This window comes from Streptopelia decaocto (assembly GCF_964273445.1).
Source record: "Streptopelia decaocto genome assembly, chromosome: Z".
Classification (NCBI taxonomy): domain Eukaryota; kingdom Metazoa; phylum Chordata; class Aves; order Columbiformes; family Columbidae; genus Streptopelia; species Streptopelia decaocto.
This window is the reverse complement of record NC_138657.1, coordinates 29680806-29708548: the sequence shown is the minus strand read 5'-3', so window position 1 is coordinate 29708548 and position 27743 is coordinate 29680806. Positions and strand designations below refer to the sequence as shown.

Below are 27743 nucleotides of genomic sequence, written 5' to 3'. Positions count from 1 at the left end.
AGCCTTAGTCCTTCACAACTATAGCAATACTACTGCTCCACATACCAGTGCTGGGCTGGCTGTATTAATAATCATTGTGGGTCTAGTAATGAGCACTAAATCTTTAGCTACCTACTCAGTTTGCACTAACCCTGTTAACAGACCTTCTCATGGAAGATTTGTCTTTCAGAGGCTAGCAGAAGTAGCCTGATAACTTCAGTCCATTAGATAGTTGATGGATTGTCCCACTAGATATCTGCCAGTTTTTCTTTTTTATTTGTCCAACACCAAACCAGTCCTCCCCAAAAGTTCTGCACATATTGGCACAGTTTTCTTTGGCACTTTGGCATCCAGATTTAACCCTTACCAAGTGCAGCACACTCTTGTGAAGAAATTTTGGTCAATTTAATCTAATCTTCCTGTGCAAATCACTCTTTTTTTTTCTACAGCTTAAGTTTCTGTTCTGTTTGGCTTTTTTGTTTTTTGTTTTTTTTGCATTTTCCTAGGCTTTTAGAAAAGAAATACAATGAAGCCTGTGAATATTGCAAGGAACATAAAAGCAGAATTCAGTATGGGATCCTTGGAATTTTAATAACAGGTACAGTATATTACACCCAGGCTTGCTGAAGCCTTTATTTACCCTCATGAGATCATAGACCATGCCTGTCTTCTATCTGGCACAAAAACTCTTGCCTGTCATAAAGAATGCATTTGATAGGAGGTAAAAATGAATTTAGTCACAGAGAAAAGTCCAGATCACCAAATCTCCACTCACTCCCAAATGTAACAAAAGCACTGATCTCGCTACACTGCTCCCCCAGCACATTTTAACTCTGACTAGCAACTACATTTGGGATAAAATAGTTCAGTCTTTGTGTCGGCTCCATTACCAGCCCTCTCCAAGAGGCCAGTTAACCTACAGATTAAGGAACTTTCCAAAAACCATGATATCACATTGAAGAGTCAGCCACCAGCAGGGGCTGAACTTAAGTCAGCAGGCAAGAAATGAAAAGTTTTCTGTTCCAGTCCGTATCACTGGATATCCACAGCAAATGTTTGCTAGAGGAAGTGTGGTTCATGCCAGCATGCACTACAAAGTCACACAGGTATTCTTTTTTTCCTAATTATCCACTAGGCTGGTTTGTTTCCTTCCACTTCACCAAGTTTCTTTTTGAGATCCGCCTACTTCAACACTGAGAACACATAGACCTAAAATATGACAGACATTAACGTACCATAAAATACATGGTTATAAAAGGATGCTGGTGTGCTGAATATTCTGCCCTCCTAGCATCAGCTCTTCTTGCTTTGTCATATTACAGACACATCCTGGCTCAAGAAAGTGAATGAGTTCTAAGGATATATCAGGGTCACATGCATTAGTTCCATAAAAAACAGTAGTTCTTCTTCCTTATTTGTCATAGACAAAACCTGATTTTTACAAGAACTGAATGTTTCATTGGGCAGCACATGTTAGCAATGAACCTGCCAAATGACAAATCATTTCACAGGTAATTTACAGAATAAACTACTTCTAAGCTTCCCATTTACTTGGGAGGGTCATCAAATCAGGCAATTGACAAACGATTCTAAGTGTTTCTTCTAGTTTTATTGGATAAACCCACCCTTCTGTGAGAGAAGGAACAAGACCCATTTTTCTTAATTTTCAGTTTTTACACAGGAAAAAGCAGTTCTGTAGACATGTTTAATTTTTTCAAATTATTAACATGTTTCATATGAACTTGACTTGATCAAAGTATATGACCTGCTTTGACAGGGTGAAAGCCTCCTTTCATATCAATGAGCATATCTAAAGTAACAATGCTATCTGTGAAAGCAAAATTTTTCAGTTTTTAGGCCAAGAGTCATAAAAGCACTTAAAAGATAACTCAGGCCTGACTTTAGCCACATCCTTTAAATTTAGAGGTGAATCTGTTTTTAAAAAGGCCAGTGTAACTAACACACATATTCTTGTTTCTACCACAGCATACTTGGCAGGAGTTATTGCAACCTGCAGCTTGAATTTTCAGAGAGCCTTGCCACTCTTTGTTGTCACTGTTCTAGCCATCTTCTTCATCTGCTGGGATTTCTTAACAACTAAGTATGAAGACCGAATTGCTCTTCTCTTTTCCCCTGCAGAAACATATTTCAGGAAACATTGGTTTTGGCTGAAATGGTAAATATGAATTATTTCCTATCTATACAAAAGGATAAAAAATTTGTCGATTTACCCCTATAGTTTTATTTCAGCTTATACGACCATAAACACATGGAGATGGATCATTCATACAAATTGCAATAAGATCAAAGAATACATACAGAATAATTAAATATTTCCAGTTTATAATTGTCAGGCACACCATTAAGATTGCAATGCAGTGGCTAGGTGTCAAAAATCTTTGCAGAAAAAGTAAAAATGTTCCCCAAATTGAGATAGAACAAGGATGTGGTTGCAAGAGAATATGTCCACAGAAGTTCAGGTGTGTTGTAACCTTCTGCATTTGTTCTGCCAGCCAGAAAGTGTCTCACTGTCACTAGTTCAGAGAGCTGTGAGATTTGTAAAAACTCTAGCATATGCAAACTCGTAAAGACCAAAGTGCATAATCTAGACACCACTTGTTCACATATCCCCATAGCAATTTTTACTCGACCTTCAGAAATCAAAACATGCCAGACACTTTTGGTGTCATAATAAGATCATACAACCTTATTTTTGATGGTAGACATTCATCTGGTAGGTAAATAGTAGATACTTAGAACAGGTAGATACTTAATCCAAATATTGCTGAGCAGTTATCAGGAATATTTAAGTTTTTCCTGGGAAAACAGGGAGCCAAGGGAGGCTCATAGACCAAAGAAAAGACCTAATGAAATATAATTAAAATTAAAAAGGAAATTGATCAGCTGCCTTCTATCTCAGCTATGTCACTCTCTACCTGAAGAAAGAGCTCTAAGGAGGAGTCATTCTGGGTTCAGGAAAATGTCCCAACTTATTCTTAAGATTTTTAAGTGGTTTTGCCATGGGAGCACATATTTCTAAAAAAGATGCTATAAAGGTTGTGGTCATTCTGCTCAAGAGCCACATTACAGTGCAGCCACAGGCACCTCCATCAGATGACAAGGCAGCCTCTTTGGGGGAAGGAGCAAACGTAACAGGAGATGTGCAGGTGGAACAAGCCAGGGGCACTAAATTCTGCATTACCTGGGCTGCAGTCCTTAAATTGTACCTACCACAGATTCTGTGCTTAACTGTAAGTCATGGATTCCTCCAAGAGACAGAAATTCTCTCAGGTATAGAAAGTATTATTCAGCATTGTAATGGCCAAGACATTATGTGAAGTTAGCCTTCAATATTTTTTATTCAGATATAAAAATGGAATTTATGTAACTAGACACCACTGAAATTAGTAGAAGCTAAACAACTCTTAGACACAAATAGCACTAAAGAACTGGGACTACCCTTAGTTTTCTTCTCTGTGAATGTGATGACATATTTCCTTGCCTCTCAGGCTGTTGTGATAATTATCTTCAATACGCCATCTGAATGCACTTCTGTGGTTATGGGGAACACAGAAACCGTGAACATGGCTGTACACATGGGTTTTGTCATTGTTTCTGAGATAGCTAAAATTGTTGTGATTAAAAGTTATTCTTCTGTACAGCTGGTTACAAAGAAGTAAACACTTTACAACTTGTTTTTCAATAGTGTATGTTTCGTAGGCCCACCACTTAAACATCAAATTGCAATTCATAAAAACCACAGCCTGTCTTGACCAGAGCTAAACAAAGATTCAATAAAGAAGGCATAAAAGGAAAAGGAGGATGGAGTGAGAAAGGAGGGTATCTTCTCACACTTCATTCAATAGAAAGAACACCCTGACAAGAGTCACTCATGCTTTATTGGATTTCCCCTGCACTCTGACTTTGGGGACATGACTGGAGAACATTTCTTCTGGATGTCACCAAGGGATGCTGTTGTCAGAGTAACAAAAGCAAAAGCAAAGGCAGGTTCCTGCTTGTGTAGAGCTACCAGTTTCAGCTTATTACAGTACTCGGGGAGTTCATTCACAGAGAGAGATGTAAATGTTGTGGGGAGGGAAACAGGAAGGAATATCTGGTCTTCTTCAAGATGTCATTCCTGACACTTTTTTTTCTTTTTCCCTAGGGTGTTGTGTGTAGCTTTTCTTATAACTTTTATCTTCTGGATCATCTTTGACATAGGAAAACAGGGATACCAACATCTGATCTCCTTTGGTGGTCTCTTGATGTATGTTTTCTTGCTGTTTATATTTTCCAAATATCCAAACAGAGTGAGTATTTCATCCATTTTGGCTCTTTGTTTTTTGTTGTTGTTGTTTTTGTTTTTATTCAGTGTCTCAAAATCTATTTCTCTACTCTAGTACCAAGTTCAGTAAGAGTAACAGAAAGCCCATAAACATCAAAATTTTGGCTTGCCCAAACCCAGTGAAGTATTTAATCTTGGAGGAATGTCATTTTGGTGTGACATCTTGAGAAGCATGTGTGGGGCTGTACCAGCATCTGGCTGTCACTGTTTTGGGAGTTCACTGCCCATCCTTTGTTCTAGCCTGCATGCAGATTGGAACACATTTGCTCCTGGAGCATCAGTGCATGCTGAATCAGGCCTGCTCCATGCTTTCCACCTACAGGAGGCTCACCACAGTGCTCAGGATGTCACAGGCACTTATTTGAGGACACTGTCATCGCATCAACCCAAATTGCATGAACTGGACATGTGCCCCTCATGTAGCTCTTAATCCTTCACAAGTTTCATTCCCACTGCAGCAACTGAGGCCAACTGAGGCCCTCACTTTTCACTAACCCACTCCCATAGGCTTGTCAATGCCATTTATTTTAATTTTCCAGCTGAGATGTCCATTCTGTATTGCTGTGATATTACAAAGGGCCACCACACCTCTCACCTCAGCTTTTACCCTTTTGTGCATGACTAGCACACAGCACATGCTTTCTTCAGTCATATATTAATCCATTGTCCACATCACCAAGTTTCACCAACACTTTTTCAACACTCATCAGTGACTTCCTTGACAGAAAAAGTTTCCTCAGTAGGGACTAATGAACCTGCCCCTCCCCATCCTTCACAACTGCTGCTTGCTTTAACTGAGGTGAAAACTCAGGTACTTAAGACGCTTTGTACTCTCCTATGGGTTCTCATTACACATAATTGGCTGATACTATTCAAACATCACCTAAATAAATTAGAGAGTGCCATCTTACCTCTTTGCGTTTTAAAGTCAGATTCTATTTTCATAAAATGAAGATGTTTTCAGAGTCAGCAGAGCAGAAATCTGCAGTGCAGTTAAAGAGGGACTGGTCAAAGGCAGCTGCCCACTTGGATGTCTATCTCATCTATAAACCATCTCTCCTTTTCCTAATACTTGATTACTTGCTGTCTGTGACAGTGAAATGGGCCTGTCCATACTTAGCCAGGCTTTCAGCAGCTAGCTCAGGTGGACACATCCACATCACAGAGCTCTCAAATTAGGAAAGGTGATCCATGTTCCAAGTCCCATACAACCCGTTTGGGCAGCTGCTCCTATCCTGCAGTATAGTCAGAAAATTCCCTTATGTTATTTTAACACACATCTAAAGTAAATTATTATTTATTTAAATAAGAAGTGGTTTCTTTTTACTTTTATGTCCCTCTAGGTTGTTTGGAGACCAGTATTTTCAGGAATAGCAATGCAGTTTCTTCTTGGCATTCTTGTTATGCGGACCAGCGTGGGGTTTGATATGTTTAACTGGCTAGGCATTCAGATCCAGGTAAACTACTGGGCAAAAATGTTATGTTTTATATCATTTTCTGTTTTGATACCCTTACATAAAAGTCAGGCAGTTCAAGGGTCCATTTGCCCTCAGATGTTTTTCCCTGTTGAGAAAAACTGGGTTCTCAGAAAGGTAACTGACTACTGAATTCAACCTTTTCATTTCTTTTTTGTGCAGTTAATACAAGACCATGCAGGACAGGCTGATGAGTAATGGCCAGACTGACCCTGTTTCTTAATGGCTTTACCATCTTGTAGCTTTGTACCCTCTGAACACAAAACCGCTATTGTGCTAGGGCACCCACGGAAAGTCTTAGAGCTGCCCCAACTCCAAAGCATCCTTTCAACAAACCTGATGTGCTGCAAAGCTTTGGGGTTCAGCAAGGCAGAACCACTGTTGTCTTCAGAGTAGCCACAGTCCTGGCCCCAGTGCTGTTTCATAGTTCTTATGACATATAAGAAAATAAATTCAACTACAGGTGGCAAAATCCACAGCTGCAAGCAGCAAAGGATCTCTAGAGAGGGGACAGAATCCATCTGTACATGCCCCTGCAGGAAGTCTGCAGGCACAAAGTTTTTTTTTTTTTAAAAACTCCATTAATGTAAAGTAATAAATAAGAGAAATCCAAAATGAAGATCAGAGAGTACCCAGTGAAGGACATTCAGACTTTTCACCCCAGAGATACTGTTCACACAGCTGTTCTTCACCATACAGATAATTGAGCACATTTAAAACAAGACAGTGCAGAATGCACTGTTTCTGCATGGGAGCGAAGGCACAAGTCTGACACCTGGCTGGCTGCTAATCTGCAAGCAGTGGGAGTCATCTGGGTTTTGTCACCATGTTGTCAGTCTCCACTTTCATGTCTAACCGAAGCCAGTGTGGTGCCCCCTTCCGTTAGCTCCATATGATTTATAGTCACCCCTGTCATAATTCGTTACTCAAGCCATTACATCTCCATTTTAAACTGTATCATTAATTGCATATGTTGGCATTGTGAGCATAAAAATATACCACTGTATCAGAATTTAAAAGTAATGCTGTTTGTCTACATGCTTTGAAGCTGCCTGCATTCTTGGCAGAGCAGAGATACCTGGTTCAGCCAGACACAGTCAGTGAAGCCTGGATCCATGGATCTTACAGCTAACTTTCTTTGCTTTCTATCCCTAGACTTTTCTGGAGTACGCTGACGCAGGTGCTAAGTTTGTGTTTGGTGAGAAATATAAAGATCATTTCTTTGCTTTTAAGGTAAGAATAGGTTTTACATGTACTGTATGTGGGAGAGAGACAACAGAAACAGTATGGCTGGAAAAAAAAATCATTGTATGTCTTGTGATACCAGTGCAGTCACCAGACAAATCAGCTAAAAGGTAAATTATTCCTTGCTGTGTGACACTCCAAATAGGTAATTTAGGAATCTCACATAAACCCCTCCATTTATTGTCATATACTGAGTTAGGCTACACTTATTTAATCTAATTATAACAACATTTATTACAAGTAGAGAGAACTTGGGCATATAGTTCTACAAATAACAGGTTAAAGGTCTCCTCCTACCTGGTCACTGTAAGAAATATGACCTCCAGGGCTGTTACACCTCTCCTATGAGGACAGGCTGAGAGAGCTGGGGTTGTTCTGCCTACAGAAGAGAAGGCTCTGACAAGAACTTACAGCGGCCTTTCAGTACATAAAAGGAGCCTATAAGAAAGAAGGGGACAGACTCTTTAGCAGGGTCTGTTACAATGGGACAAGGGTTAATGGTTTTAAACTAAAGGAGGGGAGATTCAGGCTAGACATGAGGAAGAAATTTTTTACAATGAGGGTGGTGAAACACTGGCCCAGGTTGCCCAGAGAGGTGGTAGATGCCCCATCCCTGGAGACATTTAAGACCAGGCTGGACGGGGCTCTGAGCAACCTGATCTATTTGAAGATGTCCATGCTCATTGCAGAGGGTTAGACGAGATCACCTTTGAAGGTCCCTTCCAACCCAAACAATTCTGTGATTCTTTGATTCCCCACCTCTTCACAAGTAGAGGTGCTATACCATGCTATGCTGTTCTGTCCTAAAGTGTTGTGCAGACCACTACCTCACAGACATTGCCTCTGTAGACGTGGAAAGCCTAGATGTATACTTATACCCAGTAGAAGAAGTAGAAGCTGCCCATACACAAACAGGAAGAATTACATTACAGTATTATTTCATTAATAAGATTCCAGAGATATTTCCCAGCCCTCCCTTAGGAGACCTTGTTGGGAAACTGCTAGAAGACATCTTATGTGCTCTGTGCTCTCTAAGCCCCCCTAGCATTTTTTCTGATTTTGATCCAACATGTAGCCCATGCTGTAATACCTACTTAGGCTAGAATCAAGAACACATAAAGGGAAAAACAAACTAACAAACAAACAGCCATGAGAAATGTATCAAGTCCTTCTCAGATATCATTCTTCAGTTCGGTATTTCAGTCACTTAACTGTGGGCTTACACACAATTTATCTTCTTTTTTTCCTGGAAGTAACATTCCAAACTGGATATTCTTCATACTTAGTTCTTTCACTAGTTAATAAATATGTTATTTGTAAAATATGCTGCTACTGAGAGTAGTCAGAACATCTTAGATGGAAAAAAATGAAGCCATTAGCAATAATTATATTTTAATTGCACTATTTTTATACCTTTTGTTTCACGTTCCAGTCTCCTCTCACTTTTATTTTATTGAGCACTCAAATCATGATTTGCATTCACAATTGCATATTTTGGGGATTAAACAGTTTAATTCCCACCCCCAGTGATGGTTTTCCTGTGTTTTTCCACAATGCCTTATGATGTTTTCAGGGTGGTTTTTTAATGCCTCAGTGGTGATGCAAAATACTTTGCTGACCAAAGCCATAACTAGGGACCAGAGAGTCAAAACTTGGCTTCTGTGTATGCATATACCCACAAGCATTTTCCGTGGGATAAGCCACCAAAAGATATGTGGAATTTCCAGAAGAGGATAACAGAGAGAAGTGGGTTACTTTCACACTGAAAAACCCAAACAAACAAACAAAAACACCACCACCACCTCTAACAACAACAAAGAGAAAGCAAAACCCCTGAGTTGATTTTCAGAGCTGTATGTGTTTTGGTTTAGTAATACCTGATAAACAGAGTGGTAGACCAGTGCACAGCAACACTATAACATGCTCCATCTGCTCTTCTTGTAGAAAGAGATTTCTTCCTTCCAGCATGAATGACTGACAGTCAGCCCATTCTGTCTTGAAACACTTGTTATCTATTCAGAGATCAAGAAGGTCAAAAGTGCTCTTTTGTGTCTTTCAGATGTTTTATGAAGTTTGCATGTGGTGCTGAGCTGTTCAAATCTTGACCCAAGATATTTCAAACCATCTGCCAAAAGAGAAGCACATCAGTCTTGGCTTAGCTCTTGAGAGTAGAAAGCGATAGGGTATAACTTCACAGAGAACTGTCAGAGCCCAGTTGTATCTACACCGCACCCTTAGCAGTATGCAGTGATGCCCCAGTTTTCTGCTAACTTAGATGGACACAGTTACTCGAGCAGATATATCCCTTGCATGCACCCACTGGGCCTTCCGTCCAGCCCCACTGCAGCCTTTGAGCACATAGTCTGGGAAGCACTGATCAGTTGAAAGCACACACATTTGCATGCATAAACTGCTATTTTAAATGTATATTTTTAAATGCAGATGCAAAGTTTTAGAGTTCTAAAAAAAGCGATGCCCACATAAACAAACACATCCAAGTACATAAGTAGTCAGAAAAGACCTCCTAGTACTAAGTCATCTGTCCTTCTAACAACGAAACACAAAGTTTGCTTTAAGCAAGCAGGGCATTAGACTCCTGTTATATCAGTGGCTTCCTTTCTATGCCAGGAGGATCATGGCTCTCTGAGAAAGGCTTTGCTTTGAAGGTCAGGCTCTAGGAGTGTCTGAAACCCTGATGTTTCTTAAACATGAATAGCAACTTCTTCTTTAAAGGAACATGACTAAATAGTTGAATATCAAGACACAAACAGAAGAGGAGTTCTGAGCAGCCGACAACTTCAACTCCCTGCCATGCATGTAGCATAGGCAATAACCATGACCCAGAAAGTAGCTCTTTAGTAACATCAAACCATATTGCAGAATTGATACTAAATATGAAATAACCCAGTTTATAAAAAATACAACTAAATAATTTATTTTCTTAGAGATTGTATTATGGGAAGTATTAACTTCAACATTTGTAGGCCACATAATGTGATTCTGAAGAGCTCATTGACACCAATTCTCTATTGAAAAGCTGTGGGATTTTTCAGAGTGCTCGTTAAATTTATTAATCAGTTAAAACTTGACTATTTAAGGGTATGTAGTAAGCATCAGGAGTTATACATATTGGAGACTAAACTTCTGCACTAATTTTTCCACAGAGAGAAATATAAATCTTATAGTTTAACCATGCAGGTATAATTACACTGCTGGACCCATCCCCTCCTCCCATACAGGAACAGGTCAGCCCTTTTGAGGACTAGGCTTCTGCTATAATTGAGGGCCATCTCACCTCCCTGTCATGTCTCCTTTTGCTGTTCTCTCCCCACTTTTCCTAGACTTGACAACTGTCAACTGTCTCCACCTACAGGCTGTAATGATCTGTGTACATTCAAATTAAACTGGTGAATTTTTTAGCGGCAGAAGCAGGTTGGAGACCACCTCTTTGTCATCCTCTGTTCAGAGTACCCACATCTTTGAGGCAGACTCTTGCACTCAGAGAATATGGGCGCTACAGCAGAAATAGAGAACTGTGAATCCGTGAGACAGAAGAATGAGTTTTAAGAGCTTTTCTTTGTCTAAAAGCAATTTCATACAATCAATGCATTTTCGTTTAGAAGAAACAAAGGGGACTCTTGATCTTTTATTTCCAAATATGTTTCACATTTAATTAACAGAGGAAACACTGCCAATCAAGGCTGATGTTCCACCATGACCTCTCCCTCTGTGCAGATACTCCCATACACGCATGGCATGCAACAGCCCCATGGTTACAGGGCAAGCTGTTCTCAGACTCCTTGGATCATGCCCATGCCTCCTATTTTCCTAACAGTCCTTCCTCCATGTACATATGCCTGGGTCCCTGATTCCCTGGCCATCCAGATCCCTCCTCAAATAGGATGGTTTGCATGATCTATTCCCATTCTCAGCTCCCCAGAGCATGTATGCACAGCTCCAAGGTTGTTCTTCCTCCACCCTCCCCAGCTCCCAGCCTGGCCTCCACCCTCCAGGTGCTTCACCAGGCACCTGACCCTGGAGCACCAGCAGAGCTTTCCCCTCTCTCTCCTATGCCCTTGCACAGTCCTTTGGCATCAAGATATTGCCTAGACAGGCACATCCTCTTCCCAAGACCCCTCAGAGGGAGCCTTCCAACATTATTGACCCTGTGCCATCCACTCCCCTGGTTTTGGCACTGCAAAGAGAGAAAAGAAGAGGATGGGGAGTAGGAGATGTTCCTGCCTTATCACTTTTTCCACTCCTGTCACACTCACAACGTGCAACCCTACATGAGCCCTGGACGAAGGCAAATCTCTCACCTGGTAGAGAGGATGTGGCAGCTTCATATAAACATGGGACAGAAGGAGTTTTCCTGAGGTTTTCTCCTCTCTCCCAAGTTTCAAAACCACTATCTTAACACTTCACTATATTAACACTGTGAGGAGCCTTTCTGTAAAAGAGTTCAGGTTTGTTTGGTTTTTTTTTCAGTCAAACTAGTTGTTTCATGTTAAGTGCTTTTCATTGTGTTTATCTCTGCAGACAAGGCAATTGAAAACCCACTGCAATGTGATGTGTTGCTCATTTACATTCTATTTATTTTAGAGTAATAATTGGCCAGTGTTTTCCATATGATTTTGTTCTGCCTTAGATAAAAGCTAGCCTGGACATGACAAAACTTTACAGTTACTTACCTGTTACATGGTTGCTATGCTTTTCTAATGAAAACATAACATAATAAGTACCGTGGTAAATCACAGGGATTTAGACAGAAGGGTTTAGTCATAAAATAGCCCCCAACTTCTTCATGCAGTCAAGGCACAAATTTTCACAACTGGAAAACAAACCCCCTGCTTTGTACAGATGAATGCTTCATCCAGAAATGGCTGCAACCACAAACGTGAAAAAGCATGTTTAAAAGTTATCTAAGGTATTTTCAGAGGAATGAGCACAAGAAAAAGGCCAAAGGGTGCCAGCTGTCACCCAGCATAGACAGAACACTGTCTTCTCGCTCCTTCAGCTAAAACCAAACCACGGTAATGCCTGAGAGCTCTCCTCATCCATTCAGAGTGAGAGATGGGAGGACACTCGTTTATGGTTTTTACCATCCAGTACGGAGAGTTGGCCTTTGCCTGTCTGCCCGCTGCCTCTCCAGACCCATTTCCCCACAGGCATCACCACAGCCCCTGCCTGTGTAGGGTATGGAGCCGGGTGGCAGACACCTGCCTCTCCAGCAAGCACATGCTCAGGAACAGGGAAGGGATGTGGCAGGAGAGAAAAGGTGGGGGAGATAGGTGTTATTTTTACTGAACTAGACTTTCTGCTGTCACTGCATAGCAAAACACCCCCAGAGGATCGCTAAAAGGATCAGAGAATCGAACTAGAGAGGGCAGCCTCATATTAACTTGTTGAAGAGCACAACAATGTCTGTGAATTGCACTCTGCCTTTTTGGTGAAAGGTTCTGATCATTTAAACTGCATTTCCAAACCTTTATCAAAACTGCTGACAGTACTAACTCTCCTCTAGAAAGGCACAGCTTCTATTTACTGAAAAGGTCTGAACTAACAAAGTGATTTGTTCTTTTTCATTTTGTTTCTTGGTTTTATTTATAAAGCATTATGCACTCAGTTGAACACACATAAAACCTTCCTCATGTTAGTGGCACTGTTTTAACTGCAACTCATTTGTTTGCCTAATTTTGAACCTTTCAGGGGAATGCTTCTTGCTGTTGTAGACTAGCACAGAAGTGCTGAGATCCTATGTGTTTAAAATCAAGCGATGTTAGTTGTATTCAAGATGAAAAAACATGTGCAACAAACCATTAGACAGTGGGTTAGGCATTCGTGCAATTCTTTTAAATTGTATGTTTAGGAAAACATTTTCCCTTCAGCCTCCACTGAAAGAGACGTATGTTCACTTCTTGTATTTAATAAGTATACACCTGTGAATTTGTTTTTAAGCAGATTCTGTCTCTGCATACAGTTACAAAGCTCTCAAATACTCCATACTATAATCAATGCTATTAATAGAGCAGAATAAAAGAGGGTTTTTCTATAGTGTGTTATTAAAAGGCAGCTACACAGTATGTGCTTTCTAAGGAAGCTGTCCTTGATTCTGTGAAATCAAGTTAGTTACAATCCAAAAGTCTTCATCTTGTACTTAAATGCAGTCTAAGCTGTGCTTTTTACACACAGACACAGAGAACTTGAGCTCTGAATTCTATACCACAGTCCCATTGTATGTATTTCTGTTTGTGGTTTTCAAAGTCTATAGATATACATATCCAAGTCTCTGTAGATGCCATTGCCCAGGCAATGTTTGAACTGACTTAAACAGGGCTAGAAACTAATGCATATTAAACCAAATAGTTTCAAAACTATTATAGTCCTGTTAGAAAACTATGTAGATATATGAAAAATAGTTAATTCCAGCACAAACATAAAGTCTACAAGGTTAAAGATTTTACAGCATAAGTGCAAAGTTAATTATGAGTTTTCAATACCTTTAAGTGTAGCTCCAAAAACATGAGCCTCTTTTCCAAAAATGAAATGGCCTACAGAACTAAGGAAACGAAAACCACTATAGAAATGTAAATGATTTTGTGTCTCCAAATCAGGTCCTGCCAGTTTTGGTTTTCTTCAGCACAGTAATGTCTATGCTTTACCACATTGGATTCATGCAGTGGCTCGTTGCAAAGGTATGAATTTTCTCTAGTAGGTATTTATTTGCCTAGTAGTGCAGCCAAAGTGTAGCACTGGCCCTTACCAAATTGCTCAGAGGTAAAGATATGAAAAGTAGTTTATTTTTAACCTAGAAATAGTTCCAGTTGTCACCGCTGCAAAATCCTAATTGGCGTTACACAGCACACTTTCCTCCCCTCAGCCTGGTTTTATTGCTGATGTCATATGTAATAGTTAGATTTGCCTGGCTAGCTTTAGTGTTACTTAGATGCCATACTTGCTTAAATATTCCTTTCTGCCTTCACCCCTCCCAGGCCTCAAAGTGCAGCATGGAGGTTATGTCACAGACATTGGATTTCTGCTTTTTATTGAGCACTGCAGTAACAAATGTGTATACCTATACCTTTATATCACAGATCCCCAGAACAAGATCAGAGTCTGTTGTCTCACCTCATGCTCTAAGTTTTCATTTCTGTCAGGTCTAAGGTTCTTAGGTTCAGTGCCTTCAGTGTCCACTAAGATAAGAGTGAGTCCACAGAAAGCCCACCTCCTGCCTTGTCCACCAAATGAACTTATCCTATGGGGGAAAAGATCTTACCGCATAGTGGTAGCTGAACTTTATTTGAAGATACCCTTGAAAAGTCCTGTGTCCATCTCATTCACAGGACTGTTACACAAGCACCACAAACCTTACCTAGCTCAAATAGTGTGCTAAAATTTCTACAAGGCATTTTTAGACTTCATCTAAATTTCACACATTTTATTCCCTTAATATGATCCAAGTGCCTTTGGACAGGTACATAAGTAATAAGGATACATTAAAACATCTGGTTTGATCACTTTAGTTTAACAATTTAGTGTCCAGGAGGAGCCTGGCATACTCTCAGTTCCGTTAAATTATTCTTCCTCTGGCTTATTTCAACATACTACTATTAAATAAATATGCCATATCTTGAAGCTGAAATCATTAACTCAGGAAATATTGTAAGGTGTCTTGGAACTCTTATATTGCCATGATTAATTCAAGAAGTGCATGGAATAGTCAGACTAATGTGTTGGGGTTTTTGTTTTTTGTTTGGTTTTGTTTTTTTCTTTTATATTCATTTTAGGTTGGTTGGACAATGCAAATTTTAATGGGGACAGCTCCTGTTGAGTCTCTGGTAGCTGCAGGTAACATATTTGTGGGACAGGTGAGTTGGAGCATAGAAAAACATACTAGCACAGTATTAGTGAATATTGTGAAATATTGCTGCACAGCAAGCATCTGTGTATTAAAAAAAAAATCATCATTTCATATTAAGCTAGGATGCAGGACTGGTGGTTGATTTCCAGAATTCCAGCACATTCATATGTGGGCAGTGGTGCACAATGTTTCCATTGGTTTCCCAATGGAAACTCAAGCACAAATGTAGGTGACAGATCTCCCTTTAAATGACTTCCAGACTACTCCCAGGCTATAAAGAAATACCAATTTCAGGCTTTTTTCAATATAAAAGACAAATAGAATGAAAAGAGGGCACATAAGGCAGGCAAGGGCATGACAGACAGACAATGCAGAAAATTAAGGTTCAGGGCTAGCTGTGCAAGGCCTTGGCAAAAAAAAAAAAAAAAAAAAAAAAAAAATTACAGAGTCTACCAGTCCCCTTTAATGGGAAATCCATTAAACTCACACATTCACACTACAGCAGTGTCTGTCCCAGGCTTCAAATCAGTGTGGAAAGACCACCAATTAGCATCCAAGTCCAAAAGTTACATTAGAATACCAGTTATTTCATAGTGGTGAATCACTGTATTACACCGCTTCAAGATTTAAACCAGTACCTCTGCATGACACTCTCTCACTCTCTCCTGAATGTGCTCGCACACTTGCCAGAGCTCCTGAGAGCTTCAAGCTGCCCACAGTGGCTGGTGGGCATATTTCACTTGACCCACAGACTCACCTCCAGCTCAGACTTGTGCCTGTCCCTAACTCACTCAGAACTGGATTAGGATTTCTTGACGACTTCATTGGGCCTTTTGGGAACATGGTAAAACAGCAAGAATTGTTGTTAGACATGATGGATGTTGGTACAATTTTCCTTCATAGAGTAAAAAACCCTCAATAAATTAATATTCAGAGCACTCATTAGCACTAAGATTAATTAGTCAAAGACATCTTAGAAAGTGTGATGCAGCCACTGCTTTTTCTGTTAATAAAAGAGTTCTTAATTTGATAGTCATTTCTCACTCCAGACAGAGTCTCCTCTCATGGTACGGCCCTACTTACCATATATCACCATATCTGAAATCCATGCAATCATGACAGCTGGATTCTCAACTATTGCTGGAACTGTCTTTGGAGCATATGTTTCTTTTGGGGTAAGATGGGGAAAGAGAACTGGAAAATATACTGTTTATCTGAAATCACGTAAGTATGGAAGCCCAGCTAAAATGCTTTGGAAGTAGATTTGTCATTCCTTTTTCTTCCTTTTTTTTTTTTTTTTTTTAAATTTCTGAAGGAATTAACCACAACAATCCTGTGTCTTCCAACAATAAACAGGGATACTAAGATCTGATCTTGAAGATATTGTTAAGTAGCAAAAAAACCTACCTAAGTAATACAGAGAGGTTTCCTACCATAGCTGCAAGAAAATGACTGATTTGTATAGTTTCCTACAGTCTGGATGAATTGACATGTGGAATATACTAACTGATAAACCCTTCCACATCTGTGGCAGTGACGTAAATAAAGTCCTTCAGGAACTCTTGCTAGCCATATGAGCCTAAAGAGCTGACTTGCGACTGCCATTGTAGTGATGATGTACAAACACGAGTAGTAAATGTCTTGTCTGCTAAGGAGCCGACAGCACAAATCCAGAAAAACATAGCTAAAGATGTGATTTATGATCAGAGTAACTGGGGAATGGTTGATAAACATATTAGTTCCACAAAAGAATGAAATACAGTGGAGAGACAGAGGCAAGAAGGGAGGACTGGTCAAAAAGACCAAGAAAGGAAAGGAGAGATGGAAACACAGCAGAAGCTGCCAAATAAGTTTTATGTAGAAATTTGCAGAAAAAGGGGTGGAAAGGGAACAACAGAATTTAAGTTAGCCTATGTACATTTTTTTTTAACACAACATCAAGGAACAAAAACAATTTCCTGCCACTGCAAGGCATACAGGGGGTGCTAAGGAAGGCTGGCTCTCATTCACCTGCTCTGCTATTGCTACACCAAGCTGCACTCAACGGACCTGGCTTTTTGTTTGTTTCTTCTTCCTTCTGGCTTGCCACTAGAGAGAAGTGAAGCAGTTTGCCTTTTGAAAAGATTACTCCATACTTTTCACTACTCGGACTTTTCCTGTTTCCAATTGAATTTCCATTGTATTGCTCATTCTCTCCTTTTCCTTATAAGCAATGTGAACATTTTAATGACCCCCTGTAGAAAAGTCATCCAAGCATCTAATAATTTTAATGGTTTTCCTCCATGTTTGTGCATGATGTGGTTATCACAGCATATTTTCTGTCACTTGGAAATCTAGATTTCTCCTTCCCACCTACTGACCGCTTCTGTCATGTCAGCACCAGCATCATTAGCCACCTCCAAACTATTCTGGCCTGAAACTGAAAAGCCTATACTAACACAGAGGAATGACCTACAAATGATAAAAAGGTAAGCTGATCCAGGCTCTAGTTAGTAGGAATACTTATGCAAAAATGAGATTTGGAAAAATAACTCTTCACACATAAGCTCTAGGGTTAGTACACTGTAGATGTACAAGCAATAAATTAGTTACACACCAGCGTGCCCCAAATGAATAGTTTGTGAATTCAGGTGCAGCATGCCTCTTTATAATGTATGGAGGTATCACTACCAATTAGGACAGGCACAGATATGCCAAGGACCTCGGCAGACATAAACCCTCCAAAGAAAGGGAAATGCCTACCTGAGGTGAGGTGAGGTGAGGTGAGGTGAGGTGAGGTGAGGTGAGGTGAGGTGAGGTGAGGTGAGGTGAGGTAAGCCACCAAAAGACTTTCCCATTTTCTCTGTTGTTGCCTTTGCTTATAGCAAGTCTGTAAATGCATACATACGAAAGCAAAGGCGGAGCAGTCTTTTCAAAAATCACAGTAGCAACCTTGTTGTCTCTCCACAGGGAGACGCACTTGCCTTGAGAACGACAGGCAAAGCAAAAGGCTTTTAAGGAATTGCTTCTGGACATCCTGGGCACACCTGCAAGGGCTGCCTGCAGGAAGAGCAGTGCTCACTCCCCCCATACCACTGGTGCCACAGGCAGTCACAGTACTGTGACTTGATCCGCAGCTTGCCCAACCCCAAATGTGCCAAAATTCATCCTTGTGGCACCAAAAGCATACCCTCCCAGTCGCTCCCATGAGGATCAAGAGCAAAAACCTACCCCACCTCATAATTATTTTCCCCACAAGTAAACAGCTTCACCAGTAGATTTCTAATCAAGGTCATGTAATTTTTAGTTCTATGATTGGATTAAAAAAATGTTTACACACTGTTTTTCTTTTAATCGATAAAGTGAAACAAAAAGCATGCTGGAAGCAGCCCTTCTAGGTGCCTCTTCTTCCATCAAGCTAGTAGCGAACGTCCTTGTGAACCTGATCTCCTTCCTTTCCCTGCTGGCTTTCATTGACTCAGCCCTCTCTTGGGTGGGAAACCTGTTAAACTATCCACAGCTGAACTTTGAGGTATGGTCTTCAGGTCTTTCATGCAGCTTATATACATCCATAACATGTCTATCTGAAATTAAGTGCTTGTGTGGCTCTGCTGTGGATTTTCGTTTGTTTTTAAATTATCCAAAACCATCTATATTTATGGGCATGTTATTGAAAAATATCTTTACAGCCAAAGGAAAATTGTTGCCATGTAAATATTTCTGTATCCATTAGTCCCTGTATAGCTTCCCTCTGTTTTGCTCTTACTAACTAGCAGAGTATATTTACAGAGCATCGTATGCTAAAACCTGCCTCCTCTGAGCGGTGCAGCACATCTGTCAGTTACACACTTGGCAAGCCATTAACTTCTCCTTCAGTGCAAACATTAAAGTGACTTTAGCTTCAGAGAGCCCCATCAAGTCCCTAATGCTCACTAGCTTCACTTAGATAAGAACACTAGAGCAAGGCTGGACTTCTCTGAACCTACACTTACTCAATACCACTTAGTTCACAACACAATTAACTTGTAATACAGCATCCAAAACACTCAGCTGAGCAAACAAGTTTTAAACAGGGCTTCTTTTTTAAGCTAGGTCAATATATCATTTTTGACCCAATGCAACCATCTTGGTTCAAAGGTTTGGGTCTTTTTGTTTTGCAAGCTCCTAATAAAAGTGATGTATGAAATACTGGTATAACATTGCAATAAAAGTGATGCAGAAATAAATAGACACTCATAGCAGATGTGGCTTCAGCAATATGAAGATGTTACCCTGCACAGTTTGCACAGATTATCCCACTGCACAGACACCCACAGCACAGGAAAGCCACAAGTATTCATACCTCAGCCACACTTATGTAAGGGCTGTTATTTTAATACTGGATGGAGTAACATTTGAACAGATAGGTAACCCAAAAGGACCTGAGACCCACAGACACATTGCATTCAGCCAACCATCCCTTTTGAGAGATACTAACCTCTAGCCTTTTGTGGGCAGAGAAACCCAGCAGGAATAGTAACTGCTTAAACACCTCAGTTACATTCAGTAAGGACAATCTGCCTAAACACTTTCATAGCTGGAGTTGTTTTCCCTCATATATAAAAGTAAGCTATACTGTGATATGGGATTTTTTTTTTTTTAAATTCCCGTAAAACTTTTAATGCTGGGAAAAAGGTACAGCTTTAATTATGTCAGATGCACAGCTTTTATGCAGAGACAAGTCTTAGTCTTTTGTTTACACCAGCTGGAATCCAATCGCCTTGTAATTAAGCAAGCTCATTAACTCACTTGATTTAATCAGTGGAAGAACCAGACTTTTAAATTCTCTTATCCACTCTTTTAACTGAACTATCCTTCTTTGCTTCAAACACTATCCCCAATCTGAAGCCACCGTTGGGGAAAAAAAAGCACAGAAAGCTTTTTTTTTTTTTTTTACTTTAGGTATAAAATCAGAGACATACCTAATTACTTAATCATTTCTAGATTTTGGGTTAGCCTTTCAAAAATTACTCAAGCATACCTTACTATTAAAACCCCTCAGTCTCCAGACATGTTGGCAGCAAGCATTTAAGGACAATTTTCATCTGCTGAAATAAAACCATACTTACTTTAAGTTTAGAGAATTTATCATGTTGTTGTTCTTCAGCCAACCATATCTTTTGACCTGCTATTGTCTTATGTATTTTGCAGAAAATTTGTGCTTATATCTTCGTGCCATTCTCCTTCATGATGGGGGTAGACTGGGAAGACAGTTTTATTGTTGCTGGACTACTAGGTTACAAAACTTTCTTCAATGAATTTGTGGCTTATGAGCGGCTCTCAAAACTGATTCACAACCGAGAAAAGGGTGGGAAGATGTACATTAATGGTGTGAAACAGTACATGACAGTAAGTAACATTTTCTACTCTACAGATCTATTGGATCTAATACCTTCTCTGCTGAAACTCAACTTATTTTTTAATTGGGTTCAAAGGGATAGTGGTAGCATGTTACTCTAAAGCATATTTTTCCATTATAGAGTTCAATTATGAAAATGCAGTATTGCTTTGTGAAGCTGCCATGACTGCCATCACACTAGCTATTTATTTCAAACAAACATAGCAAAAGAAAGGCATAGTTTGGGGGAACATGCTTTGTCCCACAGGACAGTGCACATAAGACCAAGGCTGTCTTCAAGGTGAAGTTTTTCTTACCACAGGTACTCATCCAGGAATACCCTGGGCAAGAACTGGGGGATCCTCCTGCCCGCAGAGGTTTAGCCAAGCATTAGGCTTTTAAGAGAGGCATCCATCAAGCTTTAGCTGATGGCATTTAAGATATTACCTGCACACCTCTGCTGGAGGTTGTTGTCCCTATGCAAAGAGCAGTAATACAAGACATGTACTACCTGTCATGGACTTCTCTTGTCACACTGAGCCAAATTAGTCTATTTCAATTGCCAATGAAGACTAGTTTTTACGAGCAATTCCAGCGGATCCTGGGCCCTACTCTGAATCACACATCCACCCAGATTCACCTAACAGGATACATAATTTCTACTACAATTGTCTGAGAAGGAAACCTAAGCACAGGCAATGAAAACCATGGTATCTGGATTTATGCCTGCACTGGCCTTTCTTCTTCAAATCAAGATGATCTGTCATTGTAGAGCACCCTTAATCAGAAAACATCCTTTTGCACATCTTTTAATTTAATCTGACGTGATACTGTGGATACCTGCCTTATATACAAAAGCCAAAACATGTTCCTGATCACTTGAATTCTTTATTACTAGAACATATTTCACAAATGGAAATAAAAAGCCAGGTAGTCTGATCAAATACTCACACACTTGCCCGAGCATCCATTAGCACTGTTCCTGGAATTCCTGTAAATAGGATCCTGGGTGGGATGGACCTTTGATTTGCCCTGATATCATCATGCTACATTCTGCAAGGAGAATATGTCTCTGAGCTCCCAAATGAGTGTTTGTATATATATATATATATATATATTATTTTTTAATCTGGAAATCACCCTTTAAATTCAGATCCTATCAACTGTATTTCACCTCTTTTTTTTTTTTTTTTTTTTTTAGTAAGATGTCATATATAACTTCTGTGTTCACTTCCAATACATATATAGAGCTTGTATAAGCTGGTAAAAAATTCTGAGGTATAAAAATAGTTTTGATTCATAACACTACTAAAAATTGCCCAGTAACCATTTTAATTATGGCACAACTGTTCGTGTGAAAGTGCGCTTGACTTCCACTTTTAATTCCTATTCAGTTTCAGAACTCTCTAATACGTCCAGGCAGAGATATTCAGTCAGAGTGAGCAAACAAGTGGTCTTCTGAGCTCCCTCACCTGAGTCAGTAATAGCAAGGCTTCCTGTTTTCAGAGCTAGGGAAGTACAAATGAAAGCAGGGAAATCACAGTACACAAAGCCAGTTCTAGGAAAAGCACGTAGAGTGGGTACTTGAAAAGCATTTTGCTGTATATTCACAGAGTGATTGAAAATATCTACAAATTGGTTTTCATAAAACAGGAGTGGAAACAGAGAAACTTCTGATGAACAGGAAACCTACTAGAACACTCACTCGGACGTCGTCAGCTTGGGCCTAAAACACAGTAAATAGCAGTTCAGAGATGGCATGGGTTCAAAAAACCCTTTGCTGAGATATGTTGTCTCCTTTCCAAAAATGTTTGAACTACATTAGTGTCAAGGTTTGCAAGATTTGCAGCCTGATTTCACCCAAAGTAACTTTCTGTCCTGTGAGGGGTCCCTCGATGGGGGTACAGGCCAGCCCGACCTTGTCTCTGCTCTGAGGTCCAGACTGAGCTGGTGTTGCCCAAGGAGAGGAAGGTGGTTGAAGTCAGGAAGGAAATAAGCCGCTAATGGGGGGTCCAAAAATCTTAATGTGTCTCTACCTATTATCACATCAAAACAGTCTCTAGGAGACCCATTTCCCTTTCCTTCGACTGTGCACAGGGTGGAGCACACACAAGAGCAGCTTTGCACATGGAGCCCTCTGCTTGTTCAGGGTCAAAGAGGTAAGGGATACATACCAAAACTTGAGGTTTCACAGTGTTACAGAGGCAGTCCAGCTATGAACAACAAGCTGAGATAAAGCTCTCTGACTCATACCTTCAAAAAGCAGCAACCAGATTGCCACTAGTAAGATAAGAACTATTTTTTTGTCTTTAATTACTAGTACTCAATTCAATAAGGCACAGCAATATACATGAAAAATAAAACCATCACATGGTTTATGAGTCCACCCATAGGCAATGAGTATGAACACCTGCATGTTTCAGCAAGAGAATGATCCTACCTTGCTGAAAGCCACACACTGGGGCAGCAACCAGGCAAAAGCAAGTGATTTCAGTACTTGGAGCCCTAAGCCACAATGTGGAGTTTTCAGACCTCTAAATCGGTACGAGCTGACTCAAACAACTCAACGGGGTGTGTGTTTGTTTTCCAGGTTCGCTCTGAAGTCATTGCCACCTATGCTCTTTGTGGGTTTGCCAACTTCGGCTCCCTGGGAATTGTAACAGGAGGCCTGAGTAAGAATGACTCTTCTGGACTATTTATTTGGCAAGCAAATCCCAAAGAAAACACCCAAAGGAACAGATTGTGGGTGAAGCTTAGCAGCATTAGGGGTTGAGCAGCTCTTCTGACAAGACCCGGCACCCACCAGTGCATGGAAGGGCTCCCTCAGGGCTGCAGGGTTTGGTGAGGAGGTACTGGGAGAGGGGCTGGGGGCAAGGGAGAGGGACCAAGCCCTGCCCAGCCCTCACACCAAGACCCTGAGCTACTACCATCCTCAGGCTTCAGGAGGAGCAATCCATCTCTGTAGCCCACTGGTCTGAACAACGAAGTTGTCTTTCCCATAAAAATGTTGCATATACACAGTAGGCTTAGAGGGGGAAAAAATATAGTAAAAAGGGCCTTTTAGATTTCAAGGCAAAAAGAAAATTTGAAAACCCATCTGGGTTTCTCACCAGGCAGTCAGAATTTCTGGCAGCTGTCTTTACTCTGGAGCCCAGGTGGCCTCTGTGGTGCAAGAAGTGGGGTGGCATGGAGAGCAGGACCCAGCCACAGGGACTGACCCTGATGCCATGCCTGGGGTTTGCATCTGAAATCTGCCATCAGCCAGATGCGACAGATGCAGAGAGGTGCAAACTGCCAAAGCAAACAGAAGTTACCGTTCCCTACAAAAGCCACCTTTACAACAAAAAGAAACAACATTGGCACCAAGCCTTCAAATGGCCCTCTAAAAATGTTTCATTTTCCCTCTTGTTTCTCCTTGTTCAAACTGCAGGGTGGGAATTTCCTCTTTTGGTGGGACAACTGGTAGATTGATCTTCTTCATGTCTATATGTATTTATGATTGACACACTCTTTATTTTTTTCCTAGCAAGCATTGCTCCCTCAAAACGAAAGGAAATAGCTGCCAGTGGTTTCAGAGCACTGATTGCAGGAACTGTGGCCTGTTTCATGACTGCCTGCGTGGCAGGTACCGTACCCCCATTTGGTGTCCCTCTCAGGCAGTGACCACTGCGTGGCAGCATGTTGGCAGGACAGACATAGCCAGGCAGCTCGTCTATCTCTTCTTTCTGGCTTTGCCAGGATTAAATGTCATTATGTGATGAAAGGTTCCTGAAAACCAGAGTAGGAAAATATTTGTTTTATTTATTCCACTATGTCTTATCTTTTTTTTTTTCTTTTTCCTTTTTTCTTTTTTCTTTTTTTTTGGTAGTTAGTCTGTGTGTAACACATGAACAAAGCAAGTTATAGATGAGTTGCAATCCCTCCTCCACATTACTGGCTACAGAAATACAGAAGCAATTATGGATCCAAAATGGAGGAGTGGAATTAAAGAAGAGCATAGCAGTCAAGGAATGTGGGGAAGCAGAACAGCTTATTGCCTTAATGTTAAATAGATGTTTTACACTGATAGTATTCTCACTGAGTTAATGAAACTGTCCTAAGGTGAGACTCAACAGCAGATCCTTATTTTCAATGTCTCACCTTCAAGCTGAGTAAAGAGTCACAATGCAACAGCCATTAAAAGGAGGAAATTAAAAAGAACATAATATTAATTATATTTTAAAATAATTAATTGACCAGATACAATTCAGCAGGTAAAACTTATGCTTAGTAGTTAACAATCCCTTTCCCAGCTCTCTTTTCTGAGCATGTGATATGCAGAGGTGCATGATGAAGGTTAAAGCATTCATATTCCTCCAGTGAAGAAAGAGGCTACTTTATGTAGCCAAAAAAAATGTCCGTTTTAACCACAGCTTCCATATCCCTTTGTGTTCATTGAAGCAACAGAAACATACACATTCTAAAGATAAGCCCACGCTATTTTCTGGAAGTTATAGAACTAGTACGCTTGAAATGTCATTAGTTTCACAGCCCACTGTAATATTTTCATATGTGACACTACTTTGTATAACTGAGGAATCAGAAAATCTTACAAAAATGTGTAATTTCACAATCCTGACCTTAAGAACAAAATTATGAACAGCCACTGGGAAATCTTTCTAAAGCAGTAAAATCTGCTTTGGAAAGAAAATTACATTCCACCCACTCCTGCCATGACAAAAGCTTTCCTCATGCCCAGAAGAAGGTAAAAATGCCAAGCAATTCCTACTACCCCAGTTAAGATAAGAGCATATTAAAAATGTGTTCAGGTTTCCCAACACTACATAGAAAGAACCATCCTTTTCGTATTTTTGTGTCTTCTTTACTGCAATGAATGCTGACATCATTACTATTCATAGGAAATTTTGGAGAACATCTAGCAAAGCAAAGAAAAATAAAACAGAACTACCTCCAATTAAGATAAAATAAAATGTACCGCAGTTACTTGCACTGCTATAAATGCAACATAGCTCCATTTTAGTTAATGAAAGCACACTGGCCCAGCAGTGAGAAAGCCATTAGTGTCCTTTTTCTAGTAGCATTAAAAGCAGTAGAAAAACAAAATGTTCAATGTGCAACAGGTTACCATAGTTTCATTTCTATGTACCAAAAAAAAAAAAAAAAAAGTTTGTGGTCACTTCTTAATCCAGGTCTGTAAAATGATTCAGATTTTTTTTTTTATAAACCCCACCTTTCAAGTGTTTTATTCTCACAGCTTTACGGAATCATCTTGGAGGGTGATTTCATATTAGCCAGAACGTTTCATCTGACCATAACATCGTGACTGACAATCCCAAGTCTTATCTTCCTCTTCATTACTCATTAAAAAAAAATGTTACTTACTTCACAGGAATGCTGGTCATCCCTGACCTGGAAGTTCCTTGCCACATCTTTTTAAGAAATGCCTTCAACTCCACAGACGTCCCTGCCAACAGCACAAAGCTAGTTAAATGCTGCCAGCAACTCTTCACCAGGTATAGAACAACTCTTTATTTTTCTGTCAGCGTAATTTAGGGAGCTCACATATTCCCTAAAAGCCTAATTTTATTTTTTCTGTTTAGCTTTTTTTTTCTCGGGCACCTGCTTTCCGTTAATTTGCTTCTTTTAAATCAAATAATATTTTAATGTAGCTGAATTGTTTTCCCTTTCTTGGGCATTTCTCTGTTACATGCCAAACACAAACAGAACCAACAGAGAACTCAAAATGTCTTTGTCAAAACCTGAACTTCCTGAATGCCTAAAAATAGATTGTCATGTGAAGATTCAGTGGTCTAGCTTAGGCTCATCTCAAATACTAACAAAAATAAACCAAATATTGGAACTAACATAGTGTTAACATCGTGTCTGAGGATAACCTGAGTTGAAAAAAGCCAGGAGCGTTTCCTTCTGCTATCTATGAATCTGGCTGAAGACAACAGTGATCATATTTGTTTACATAGAAAACACATATTTGAAGCAGAAAAATACTCTGAGGTAAATTGGTTTAGATAATTCTCTATCCAAGACAGAAAATAAAGGAATAATGATACTAAGTAAGAAATACATTCAGACATAGTTAACACTACCTCACAAAGAACCAAAGGACTATGTATTTAGATTATGGCAAAAACCTTTAAAATTTGATATATACAATATGTAAGGTGGCCTTGTTTTTATGGTAACATTTTTAGATTTACACTATTGTAAAAAATGTAATTTAAAAAAATTATTCATGTTGATGTCAAGATCACCACCTTCTGCCTATACATCCATGTTTGCATATCACTGCAAGAAATTTCTGTTCTTGCAACCTGATGTTCCAAATTGAACCAGTGTCGAAAACTTTTTGCCCAGTAAAATCATCTGTGATATTCAGTACATTCATTCATTCATATTTCTTCATCACTGCAACTTTTGCTCATCACAACAATTTTAACTCTACCAAATTGCTACAAAGGCAAGAACTTGCTCTCTTTTCACCAGAATCAGTGTTGAGCAAACACTTTGAAGATGCACAAATCTTGAATAATTAACTGAAATCCTCAATTATTTCAGTTACCTAGGAAGATATACCCAAGGCACAAGGACTTTATACATAAAACAGACATCACCCCGGTAAAAACATCTGGTCACGGCACGTGGCTGGTGTTTGGAAAGTCTTCTTGCTGTTTCATTTCTCATGAAAATTTTAACACATTTGAAGTTGCTTTGTAGAAATTGTGTGCGCACACATATGTGTGTGCACATGCATGTGTATGTGCATATGTTTGTTTATGTATAAATATACTATATATATGGGGAGAGAGAGACTGAGATTCCCAAAAGAGAAAATTAGTATCTCTGATTTCTGCTTTTATGTCTTTTCCCAGCATAAATGGTTCACAGGAGATCTTCCATGGAGGAAACGACACCCTGAGTTCCTGGAAAGGATGTTGCCGAATACTGGATCAACCTGCTTTTAATTGCAGTTGGATTTAACCTTAATTTTTTGGGGGGATAGATCATAAATAAGAGCTGTGTTCTTTGGTGAAAAGTTAATAAAAAATTTCCTTTTCTGCAACATGTGTGAACCCCAAAACCTTTATTTTCCATCTCTTACCAGCCCAGTTCCTCTGACTTGCTTGGAATTACTTATAAATTAAACTGGGATTAGTTCAAGACACCTCTTGCTGCAGATCTCTTCTTAAACTAAAGATCAGAAGAGTAGGAGAACATTTCTGAGCCTGATTCTCCTGATTTAATTTCTACCCCCAAACTGACGAATCTACAGAGTTAAACTGGTGTAGGCAAGAAGAAAATCAGATTCAGATTTGCCTGCCACTTACAGAAAGTTGTGAACTGGAAATCATATTTAGAATCTCCATCCAATCCTATTAGTATTTCTGCTCTTTTTGATACCAAAGAAGTGTTTTTACTGCACCAAATAAATTACTCTGTTCTCAGAAATCTCTGAACATTTCTTCT

At 39.8% G+C, this 27743-nt stretch overlaps 1 protein-coding gene across 1 annotated transcript in view; it reads left to right on the top strand.

The window, feature by feature from the left end:
• The window catches only part of SLC28A3 (solute carrier family 28 member 3), a gene marked incomplete at both ends in the record, with an annotated part of 42653 nt that extends 15396 nt beyond the window's left edge, over nucleotides 1-27257 (top strand). The window contains 15 exons of the mRNA XM_082074180.1: nucleotides 486-577; nucleotides 1966-2155; nucleotides 4145-4289; nucleotides 5668-5781; nucleotides 6955-7032; nucleotides 13659-13739; nucleotides 14832-14912; nucleotides 15955-16080; nucleotides 17243-17373; nucleotides 18248-18416; nucleotides 20075-20272; nucleotides 22852-22933; nucleotides 23788-23886; nucleotides 25651-25774; nucleotides 27149-27257. Of these exons, the coding sequence (XP_081930306.1) occupies nucleotides 486-577; nucleotides 1966-2155; nucleotides 4145-4289; nucleotides 5668-5781; nucleotides 6955-7032; nucleotides 13659-13739; nucleotides 14832-14912; nucleotides 15955-16080; nucleotides 17243-17373; nucleotides 18248-18416; nucleotides 20075-20272; nucleotides 22852-22933; nucleotides 23788-23886; nucleotides 25651-25774; nucleotides 27149-27257 (1819 nt within the window). The remainder of the gene's footprint in view (nucleotides 1-485; nucleotides 578-1965; nucleotides 2156-4144; nucleotides 4290-5667; nucleotides 5782-6954; nucleotides 7033-13658; nucleotides 13740-14831; nucleotides 14913-15954; nucleotides 16081-17242; nucleotides 17374-18247; nucleotides 18417-20074; nucleotides 20273-22851; nucleotides 22934-23787; nucleotides 23887-25650; nucleotides 25775-27148) is intronic.
• Nucleotides 27258-27743: the final 486 nt, after the last annotated feature.